This window comes from Entelurus aequoreus, linkage group LG11 (assembly GCF_033978785.1).
Source record: "Entelurus aequoreus isolate RoL-2023_Sb linkage group LG11, RoL_Eaeq_v1.1, whole genome shotgun sequence".
Taxonomy (NCBI): Eukaryota; Metazoa; Chordata; class Actinopteri; order Syngnathiformes; family Syngnathidae; genus Entelurus; species Entelurus aequoreus.
Window position 1 is genome coordinate 59,677,396 of NC_084741.1, and position 11,987 is coordinate 59,689,382.

An 11,987-nucleotide genomic window follows, 5' to 3' on the forward strand; every position below is an offset into this window, starting at 1 on the left:
TTAGAAAAGTTTGCTTTCAACACATCATTACGACTTGTTTGACTCGCACACACCAAAAAAAACCTAAATGTGTTTCAGTGAGTATTTCCATGACATCGTGGACTATCTGCTTGTTGCCAGGCAACCTCATTGTTCCAGGGCCAAATAAACTAAGGGCATTGAAGAAGTGTTGTTTTATTTTGTTTATCTTGTTTCCAGGTGTTTTACAAACCTAAGCTCTGATACTGATATCAGCGTTATTAGAAAGTACAACAACATTTAACAAAAAAAATAAATCCTTTACATCTTCATTAGGTGGTTACATAAGTGAGTCCTGTTGCACTGTCACAGGTAATGTTTCACTAGGACCATAATAGCTTTTAATGAGATTTGTGTCCCAACTCAAGGGAGTCTGTATGTGCGTGGGGGAGAGAAATACATGCTGGTGTGACTGATTTAATGTCCAAACATCTTAGTAATGTGACGACATTGGAAGAGGCAGGTGACGCATTAAAATAACTCACGCTTGGTCAGGTATTTCATTACAATCACTCACGTCTGCTGACTCGGATAATGCATTCATGTTTTCAAGTCGCTCCTACGTTTATTGTATGTGTTGGAGGAGTTGCCTCAGGGTGACAGAGGGTGAGGGACATGGAAAGCATGGTCACTGTTTAGACCCTCTGTAAATTAACTGAACCCAGTAGAGTCGGATGACCAACCGAAGGTAATATCGTCAAGACATGGAGATTTTGTCGCTTACTGTCGTCAGTTATTCTAATAATCCAAGTTTCAAACATTACACTGGCTCGCATAGTAGAATAACAGCATTTAAAAAGTAAATGGAAGAACAAGAGGAAGAGGGCTTTCTGCAGGGAGAGGTAAAAATAACCTTCACTTACACAGGAGAAGTAATCCTAGGGCAACTTTGACAAATTTAATCTGCCTTTCATTTTCAAGAGGGATTAGTTTTGATTTGCTAATCTTCTCTGTGTCTATAAAGCAAATCTCATTGGTGCATTTTTCTTGTGCAGTCCATCTCATCTGTCCGACAGCAGATACCAGTCAAAGCGTTCGTCCCAACTTCATTAAAGAAACGACAGGGATGGGGAAAACCGCCCGGGTCATGGCAACATCATCAGCGGTAAATGTATTCTGCCAATGAATTCAAGAAAGCGAACGGGATACGGTAAAATGCAGTGACAGTGCTTCTGAAGAAGAATCCTCCTTTCGTAATAATCCATAATCATTTTCAAATGCAGCTTCGTGGTTGCTTCCCATTCAATAAATTCCATTATGACGACTAAAAAAATGACATACGTGTTTTGCTCCATCCTCCACAAGCATACCCAAGTGTACCACTGCGACCCCAGCAAAGGGAGGCATTAGTGGGGATGGTGCTGCACTTACAGTTGACATATGATTTTAGTCTTTTTTGACTTAAAAACATTGTCACAATGTTGGATATTTAAACAATGCCAAAGTTTTAAATCATAAGGTAAATGCTTTTTGGCATGAGCTTGCATGTAGTTTTGATTGCCTTTGTTTGCTGGATTTGGCAGTCTGACTACGTCGTGACGTCACAGCGAGGCGGACATACTTATTTGGACATCAAGTAAAGCTCTCAGCCAGAGGGGTATGAGCTCTTCGAGGAATTTAAGAATTGTATGGTCATACAAGCAAATTCAGCACAGGTCAATCTAAACGGTAGGTTTTGTACTTTCGTGCTGTATTTGTTGACCTGCTTTACCAGTTTTGGGCGTCTGCTCATGGGGGTAACGTAGTAAGCGCAGTATTTTTGGAAAGTCTTTAAAGTAGCTGCAAATTGACAGTCTGAAAAATCAGATATCGGCACCTATAAGTGATTAGCTGGTGCCCATTTCTATAAAAGGAAGAAGAGTTATGGGTGGTAGACTCTTGATACCGTCTTCTGAGGTTATACACAAAGAACAAAATAGGACTGACTTTACTTCTAAAGGTAGGTTTGGTCATTTTTTGTGTGGTGCCAGTGCCAGATGTTGCAGCTCTTTTACTACTCTGTTGCATTTACAATTCTCATTGCAGCCATCTGTTGGTACATGGTCCAACGGGGCACGCACACTGTGAGTAATATGGTGTGTCTAATTCATCCTAATTTGGTTAGACAATAATGAATGAGCAAAGTGATGCACTAGGCTCCAATTAGTCATGCACATTTTGGGGGAGTAAGATAGTATGTAAGGCTCTAAAGCAGTGGCCATCAATTACATTTGTCCATGGGTCAGAATATTTCAGAAACTATGAATAGAAAATAAAATTAATACTGTATCCTACGCAATACATCATTATTAAAAACATGTATTATTTATTTGGCCTTTGTCAGTGTTAATGGACATACATTACCAACAATATTCAGCAATGGAGGCAATAGCAATATTTTAGCGTAATATCTGTAAGGCTGTGATATGCAGGGTCTTTATTTTCAGAGAATTAGGACGGTCATGGATTTTCACAATAAAATGATCCATTGGCAAAAGGTTCAGTGTCAAAAATTTCAGTGAGCTCCCTCCTGCTGTATAGAGCAACTTGGACCAGCGTAAACACAGCGGCAAATCCTTGCATTGAGATTTTAATTTCCTGAATTACAGCTTCCACTGCAGTGGTATTTTATATACTGTAAAAGGGCTATGTTTTTCTGATATGTGTAACTCTGACAAAAAAAATTGAAATGTGATCACAGGGCATCTGCTGATTGGATTGTGCATTACTTTGGTGTAGCAACAAATTATCAACAAATTCGGAAGATAAGGACAGTATGGGTAGAGCTGTGGGCACACAGACTGTGGCGATCGATCGCAAACTGGATAACATCATGGAGAGGCTTTCTGAAATGCTCTGATTGATCAACTTGGGAACCAGAATGGACAAAGATCAGACAAACCATTGGAATGTGTCTGCTCACCTGGAAAACAACAATTCTTAGCTACAATTTGACTTTCTCAAATGGCCTTGGCCAGGCCGTGCCGTAAACATCCCAACGAGGAAAGCCCATTGATAGCCGCTCTGAATCTCTCCCTCTTCAACAATACCTGGGGAGTTGAACTCTGTTTACCGTGCCTGCAGAGCGACTACAGGCCTACAGACATAACACACACCATTGACCATGGACTGCCACACACAGATATGCGCACATACCGCCACACCCACCCCAAGCCTTTGCCACCGCTTAACCATTGAGGTACAAGGGATGAATGGAGGAAGCGCCAACTTTGACTCTGGATGCCCCGATCCCTCTCCTGTTGCAAGTCTAATAGTTTCTTTGTCGTAACATGTGGATGTGTGCTTATCGTGGCTATCAATTTTTTTTTACTTGCACCAAACGAAGCCCCACCCTATAGGAGCTTAGTCTGGGATCAACTTTTTTTTCAATCATCCTCCTCTCCCCGCATCTACCTTTTTCACATCTTTTACAGGGCGCCGCCCTAACAGCAACCAATCAGCGTTCCTGTTTTGTTACCCTGTACAATGTATGTCTGATCTTGAACAGGTCTGTACTGATAATCTAATTTCGTTGTACTTTTTATATGCAATGACAACAAAGTGCTATCCTATCTTATCTTAAACCAAAAACAAATGTTCGCTTTAAAATAGTAATAATAGCGAAGGGAAAAGTCCACCTCCTCCGGTCCTTAGCTTTGTGGAAATGTGGTCCATCATAAAATGTAGCTGAATAGCCCTCCTTGATTCCCTTCATCCACCTGAAAACCAGCATCCTCTGCAGTGGACAATTTTTTGTGCCCCACTATGCAAAACGCAAACATCCGCTGGGGCAGAACGCTCGCTTCATGGTTCTCAGGCAGTTATGAATATTTAGGTGTATAAAAAATAAAACATTCCAATTAAAACACTGATCATATATTTGAAGGACAAATAACTACCTTTATCTTTTTAACTGTGTTGAACCAGAGACCAACAGTAAATAAATCAGACTCAAAAGATAAACATACTCACGAGGATTGACAACTCTTACCCCGTTCAGCACAATTTACTGGTCACCAAGTGTTTTTTTAATTGACGACACTTGGAAAACCGTGTGTTAATTCAACTCTATATAATCAGGTCCCAGACTTACACGGAAGTAATCGCTGCATGCTGCCAAGATGGCTTTGTGGGCGTGGAACTTTTGCTCCCCTGCCACCAGCGTGACGTCACACAGAAGGCCGTCCTTCCTCTGCTGGTTGAGGGCAGCGAGCACGGTGTCCTGGTGGGACTTGGACTGACAGAGTCTTTGTCCTGTCAGCATCTCCCTGCTGAAGTAAACACATACATTACGCAGTTAAACCAAGCACAAAGCTCTAGAAATCTATAATATCCTGAAAAAGCTTTTGGAATTATTGATTTGTCCTTTCTGTCGGGGTTGAGCTGATCCTGCATTTTTAAAATGGATTAAAATAGCAACAATCAATACATCAACATAATTTAAGCAGCAGACACTTTTTCATTTGCTCTAACTTGTTCATTATTATGATTCTGATTTTCGTTCTAAGATACACACATTAAAAGTCCTCACTTAATGACAGGGTCGCATTCAAGATACAACTTTTGATTTATATTTGTTGATGTAGATTAATGTCGTCGTGTCTGTGTTTTTTATCGTTATTTTGAATATTTCACCATAATTATTTATTAATCGTATGGCCATACACAAGACACTTTAGTACAGGTTACAGGCCATGTCCAAATTTCTGAAATCAAAGAAAGGTTTTAGGTCCTTTTTTTTATTTGACAATGGTTGAAGAGTCTTATTTATGGGATCAATAAACCCAAAATGAAATCATGAATTGACAGGTGGCTATAGAGCTGCAACAATTACTGTAATCAATTAAATCGATTACTGGTAATTCCATTGGAAAAAAAGGTTTAATTTATATTTTGTTACTTTTATTAATCACTTAATGAACTGTAACTAATAAACATTTAGAAAATCCGGACAGCATCGAGTGCCCGGAAATTAAAATATGCGGAGATAGTTTTATATAACTTATTTCATATATTTTATTTATTTATTTGTATTATTGCACACATGTTTAAAGTGAAATGTCAAAGCTGATGTTAAAAAATGTATTTCAATGATTTTCCCTAAAATACGCATAAGGCTATAAAGTGTGTTTTATCCAATTACTCAATTACAAAATAGTCAATAGAGTACTCGATTAGTGAAATAATCGATAGCTGCAGCTCTGAGTGGATTTAAAACTTCAGTAAAAATGTTTTACCATAGCTAATAAAGCCATTTTTAAAACAATGTGTAAAGCTAAAAAGGAGAATAATCTATTATAAAGAATATTCTTCATAACACAATTACAATTTTACAATTAAAACAATACTATACAGTAAAATGCATCCTATGTTTGATGACTGTATTTGCCCATCATGACTTACTCATTCTCTAGTTTCCACAATGATAAGGCACAGGAGAATTGAATGTGTGAGTCACACTGATAGCCTAAATGACTGACAGGTAGACACACTGTAATTGTTCTGGGCTCATATGGCCCGGCTAGGACACATTTTTTAAAAGCTTGTGCCCCTCCATCATCAGTATGCCACCCTATCTTTCAAAATCCATCTCGTTCCACTGACAGTGTTGGCCAACCTTGTGACTGCTACACCCACAGGAGGCGCACTCGGTGGTGATGGGGTGTAAGACAGAGAACATAATGGGTGGGTTGGGGCTTGCATGCCATTTGTGTGCTTTACGGGCCAGAAGCAATGAATAATGTAAGCGTAATAAGGAGATTTTTTTTTAATGCTGCATTAATGTGAAAGGAAGGACAGTATTTAAAAAACCCAATGAGGGATGCGCAGAATTTTGTGGATGGAGCGAATACTTTAAGAAAATGTAACTGCACATTGTCCTTCAAATAAACAAATACAAACAAACAAATCAAAAATACCTTATGGACAAGAACAAAAGGAGAGCTCTCACCCTTGGAGACCTCACCCTGACGTGATACACCAGAGCCTCACCAGGGAGTTAGGCCCACAGGTGATGGGGGCTTTTAGTCATGAGGCCAAAGCCTGAAACGCCACACGGGATCTCCCCCCGTTAGACCCACTATTTAAATATAAGGGTCAGGTATGTTGTGTGTATGGTGGCAGTCAAGGGTAGGCACCTGGGCAACCTAGTCCAAGAACCTAAGTCACTTTCCATTCACTTCAAGAGACTGAGCGTCCGATGGGCGGGACAAAGCCGAGCATTTATCCCATGACTGTCTAGTTTGGCTGCAGTAGAACAACCCACTCTATGCTCCCCCATTAAAGTGAATGGACGCTCGACTTCAACAATGTTTAATGCACTGTGACGCGAGCACAACAAATAGTAAGAAAGTTGCATCAACAGTCGCAAAATTAGCTGATTGCAAACAAAAGTTGAACGCCTCCTAGTGCATATTTAGTCAATGAAATGTAAACACAAAAGTACATATTTGACCAGTTTTTTTTTACATTTTAAGGAAAGCTTAGCTTCATTTGCAGTCTTAGAACAATCGCCACTGGTGTATCTAAAACCAAACTACTTTACAGGAGTTGGACCTTGTTCTACTATGGATTTGCTTGCTGAAAGGCAGCGAGCTGGCGTGGGACTATCAATAGCCGAGTCCCCCTGGCTCAGTGCGGGCATGTTGAAGTCACCACTAGTGAACGAGAGGGTTACAGGGGCAGTAGTGGCCATACCAATACTGATACTAATACTCAACATTTTCTAAATCTTTGATTCATTAGATTTTTGTTTACAATTGTAATCGGACAAAAACAAAGAAACCGGTGTAACATTATCAATTACATATGTAAACTACTTCCTTATACCTTTTTATGACATACAGTATTTGAGCAAAATAAAGTCAATAGTGCAAAATAACTAAACATAAGAAAAAACTACTATTGGTTCTAACTTAAATCCTTTGGTTTTTGCTCTTGAAGTTCTCCTGTATCCAAAGACTTATTTCCTGAGTATGTAAACAGTAATGTTCAGTCAGCTAAACTATTGTTACTTTTGGAAACCATCTTAAAACGTACTTCAGGTTTCTTCATCTTTCCAAATCGTTTTACAATATCTCGTGGCCGGCTTTGCCATAGTATGACAGCATGGACGTCATTACGTCGATGTTAAAAAGTTCCTGAGCCCGGTCAGATGAATGTCTTGAAAACCTTCATAGTGTTGTTTTTCGAGGAGTTGCATATGTTTTGTTGTGTATAGACTACATGTCTGTCTGTAGTATCTTTAATGTGTCATTTTCATTTTCTGTTATTATTAAATTACAAACTGTTTGGCGCCGCGCTAAGACGCAGCGGCCACCCTCTCCCCGAGCTTGGGGAAAATGTTCCAGAGTATAGGCAAGAGAGAAACAGTGAATTCTAAATGCTTCCTTTTGTATTGCTTGTATGGAAGAATTGAAAATAAAGAATCTTTGAAGTCCTTAGTATAAGAACTTCGGAAGACTGCGATTAGGTAGCGATTTGTCCAGCTGAGATAGGCTCCAGCACCCCCCACCACCCCGAGAGGGACAAGCGGTAGAAAATGGATGAATGGATGGAAGAAGGCTCAGTATTCCAAAGTGCAAAACAAACCATCTCGGGGCCTTTTCTGTTGCAGGTCCCAAATTCTGGAACGATTGCCCTCTTCATGTGAGACAAGCCCTTTCTTTGGCTACTTATAAGACCCTTCTTTAAACCTATTTTTACTCACTGGCTTTTAATCCCCGCATCAGACTATGAACTGTTTTTCACTTTTTAACAACCTTTTATCTGATTGATTGTTCTTAAGATAATGTTTTTTATCTGATATTTTTTAATATATTTTACATCTGTTTTAAATTATGTTTTAGTCTGTCCTTTGAATGTACTTTTCTGTTTTTATAAAAAAAATGTTGTGGTGTACAGCCCTTTGTTTTTCAACTGTGGTTGTTTTTAAAGGGCTTTATAAATTAAGTTGGTATGGTATGGTATGGTGAATTATCATTTGTTCCAGCAATAGGGCAACATGCAATGACCACATGCACTTTAGCAGTTGGGACTTTTCTGTCACTCTAACCTATCCAATGTCTTTGTATGTCCCTGTGTTGCCATTGTAATGTACTGTATTTCCTGTTTTTAGTTTGTGTTTTAATTTGATATATTTTCTGCCCAATGTTACACAATGCCTGAGACAAATTTCCCTAACTACAATAAAATTTGCCCTGACCCCGACTTCACTTGAGGTAGAGAACAAAAGAGCAGATTGCAGATACAAGCCAAAATGAGATTCCCCATAGGGCAATTGGTCACCCGAAAGGAGCTCAGAGTAGAGCCACTGCTCCTTTACATCCAAAAGAGCCAGTTGAGATGGCTCCGGCATCTAGTCCGGATGGCCTACTGGACGCCTCCCTAGTGTGATGTGCCGGGCATGTCCAGCCAGAAGAAGACCTAGGACACTGGAGGGATTATGCCTCCGAGCTGGCCTAGGAACGCCTCTGTGTCTCCCTAGTGGAACTGGAAAAGATGGCGGGAAAACGGGGAGTCTGGGCTTCCCTACTGAGGCTGCTGCCCCCATGTATGGGGGGAAGAAAATTAATAGAAATGTAAAACAGAAAACTGTATTTGTTTCAGCTCATCTGGTGTATTTAACAGGTCTTTTCAAAAATATTGCAAAGGCCAATTCATATTCAATACATGTATTGCCAGGTCTCAGTTCTAACACAACCTGCCTTTAATACATTTGAATGGTTTATTCCTAAAGCCAAAGGACTGAATTTTGACTAGGGATAGGCACCAAAATCCAGTACCCTAATGGCACCGGTGCTGATTTACACACTAGTTACTGGACCAAAAACGAATAAACTATTGTTGCCAACAGAAGTACAGAGACCAACACCAACAGTAGCCCCCATAACACCGTTAGCACCGCAGTGCTAGCCTAGCCAGTAGCCACAACAACACACCAATGATGGTTACATCGAGCAAGGTTGCATTCAAGAACAACTGGAATTTTGAATATCAAACATTACAAGTCAAGTACGTAATTTTTTGCACATTCTCTATGTTCTGTATTGCTGCAATAATTATGACAATTTGTTGTAGTATTAATTTCCTTTTTTATGTATTACTTAGTCATCATTCAATTTATAACATTGAAGTATTCAAATTACTAGTCCGTTCAACTTGAATGTCAAAAAAGTCTATAAAAAGAAAAAGGCATGGGTTGTTTTGGGGTTTCTTTTACAAAGATTTGCGTGTTTTTTGAGGAACCGGTTTGGGCTCCTTGTAAGCACCGACACAGTTTTTAAAGTACGGATTATCGGGTAAAATGTACGTCGAGCAAGGTTGCATTCAGGAACAACTGGAATTTTGAATATCAAACATTACAGATCAAGTAAGTAGTTTTTTTCACATGCTCTATATTCTGTATTGCTGCAATAATTATGACAATTTGTTGTAGATTCAATTTCCTTTATGTATTACTTGGTTATCATTCAATTTATAGCATTGAAGTATTTAAATGACTAGTCCGTTCCACTTGAATGTCAAACAATTCTATAAAAAAAGGCATGGGTTGTTCTTTGTATTGTTTTTTTTTACAAATATTTGCACGTTTTCAATTTCTTAAGGAACCGGTTTGTGCCCCTTTTAAGCACCAACACTGTTTTTAAAGTACGGATTATCGGGTAAAATGTAGGCGATACCCATTACTGATTGTGACTGTCGGGGATCATTTAAGCACCAACACTGTTTTTAAAGTACGGATTATCGGGTAAAATGTAGGCGATACCCATTACTGATTGTGACTGTCGGGGATCATTTCTGTTACAGCTGCTGTGTTAAACTATCATTTAGTTCAAAACCACATGAAGATAACATCATCTTAGAGACTACTAAGAGCAGTCAGAGACGAGGCTGTGTTACCAAATTACTACCATCAAATACCCTTGTATTCCTGCTTTATTTATTTTTTTGCTAATATGTAGTTTTCAGTATATATTGGAGCAGGTTCTTTACCTGAGGCCTGGTTCAGAAGGCATGCCCCTGCACGCAGAACGAAGGGACTCTTGTGGCAGGGAGGTGTTATGCGTCTAAAGACTGTGGTCTCCTCGGTGGCAACACACATCAGCCTGATAGGAAGGAACACAGTGTCAGCTTTTGTCAGTCCATCCACTCCACTCAGCTGCAGTGTGGCAATCCCTCCCCCGTGCGATGCGTGAAAAGATGCAACTGGCGCCAAGTTCTCGCTTGACTCTAGACTTTGATCATTGATCATTTCCAGCAAAAAGAACCCACTGTGGCAGTCACTATGACACCGATAATCAAGAATTCCAAAATAACATGGACACCAAGTCCTTGTGATGTATTACATATACTGAATATCACACAGTACTTGTGACTAATATCCGACACGAGGCAAACAGTGTCCTGACTGTAACACTGCAGATTAACTGTACAATAAGTAAGGTCCATTTTAAAGCTTGTCTACATATGTGAGCTTTGTCTTTAATGCTTTGCGGCACTGAGTGTAGTGCTGACTCCTTTTTGAGAGTAGTTTCCGGCAAGATGTAGTTATCGATCCATTCATGAGTGACCTTCAGATACATGGCCACAGGAAAATGCATCTGACTGATGAAGGAGAGAAGGAGCTATCTTGCATCTCCTGTGAAGCCTGACATATTGTGACCTCTATATATAAACAGATCTGTAAATCAGAATTATTACCTGTAAAATGTGCGTTCTGATTTTTTTTCTCAATGACTTGATTGAGTCATATCGGGCTAAATGTGGGGGGGGGGATGCAGCTGCAAGTCCAATAAAGATCTGGTCAAAAAACAACATGAAATGGTGAATGAAAGGGAGGTTTGTGCTACCAGATAAGTAGACATCTTTGTTGCATTGACTGTCACTTTCCAAAATCTTCCAGCTGTCAAAAGGTTTCCTAGCAACAACGCCTGGGCTCCATACACTGTGGCAGGTGGAGGACAGCCTTCCCATGCCGGAGTAAAAACTTTCATTACACACTAAAATATATTGTAGATAGTTGACGTTGCCAGAGCTCACACACCTCATATGTCAGCGTCCTCCTGTCCTCGTCCGGGTCTCCTCTGACAAAAATGGCATTTCGTGTCCGAGCACTCCGCTATTTGAAGGAGACGGGAGAAAAAAGGAAAAGAGCGACAACGGCGAGCAATTCCGGCACTTGTATCTGTGATGTGTGTGTTATGTCAATGTGTTAGTGTAGCGCCTACATTGTAACAACAAAACTCCGCCCCCCCCCCGGTGGTCACATGAAGGCGGACAAATAGGGGGATATAGCACCCCCAAGTGGATGACTGGGGACTAGCATGTGTGTCATGGTGAAGAGATATCTGCTGTTTGGACACTAGGAGGCTAGACGTAACATTATATAAGGATGCCTGGTCCAATTTGGTAGGTGGGTAGGTTGACATTTATTTATTTATTTTATTATGTATGTTTTTTTTAATTATTAACAGAATGTGCCATGAATTCATCCAATGATCTAAATAAGACATATACTTAGATATTATGTGCTGCCCCCCTTCACCCCAAAATGAAAAAATAAGTAATATTTTAAAAAAAATATGTATGGGACAAGCAGTAGAAAATAGATGGATCAACACAAGGAAATACATTTTATATAATACATTACTAACCTCGTATTCCTGACAACCTTCTTTATATATATATATTTTAAGCGTCCGTGTCAACGAGTCCATATTTTGATCGATACAAACATCAACAACATCAATACCAATTGGAGTATCAGCATCAGATCGATGTGACCGCGATATTGTCAATAGTGTTCACTTATTTTCTACCTTTATTTCCACAAATTATGCAATTTTGACAGTCGTTCATATTGTTGGTGTTGCATTCTCATATGTCATATGTATGCCAGTACGGTATACCGTTATACTGGCATACATTTGCATTTTAAATTAGGACTTTTCCCGACGATAATGCAGCTGAAATAGGCTCCAGCACCCCCT

The 11,987-nt window shown here is 39.7% G+C and overlaps 1 protein-coding gene across 3 annotated transcripts in view; it reads right to left on the reverse strand.

Moving 5' to 3' along the window:
• The window catches only part of klhl32 (kelch-like family member 32), a 69,636-nt gene extending 58,422 nt beyond the window's left edge, over positions 1–11,214 (reverse strand). The window contains exons 1-5 of one of the 3 annotated variants that reach the window (XM_062063635.1): positions 11,042–11,214; positions 10,848–10,963; positions 10,699–10,778; positions 9,991–10,103; positions 4,091–4,268 (exon numbers count right to left, since the gene is read on the reverse strand). In XM_062063635.1, the coding sequence (XP_061919619.1) occupies positions 4,091–4,268; positions 9,991–10,013 (201 nt within the window). In that variant the 5' untranslated portion in view covers positions 10,014–10,103; positions 10,699–10,778; positions 10,848–10,963; positions 11,042–11,214. The remainder of the gene's footprint in view (positions 1–4,090; positions 4,269–9,990; positions 10,104–10,698; positions 10,779–10,847; positions 10,964–11,041) is intronic. The other 2 variants (XM_062063634.1, XM_062063636.1) reach the window with 2 other exon arrangements.
• Positions 11,215–11,987: the final 773 nt, after the last annotated feature.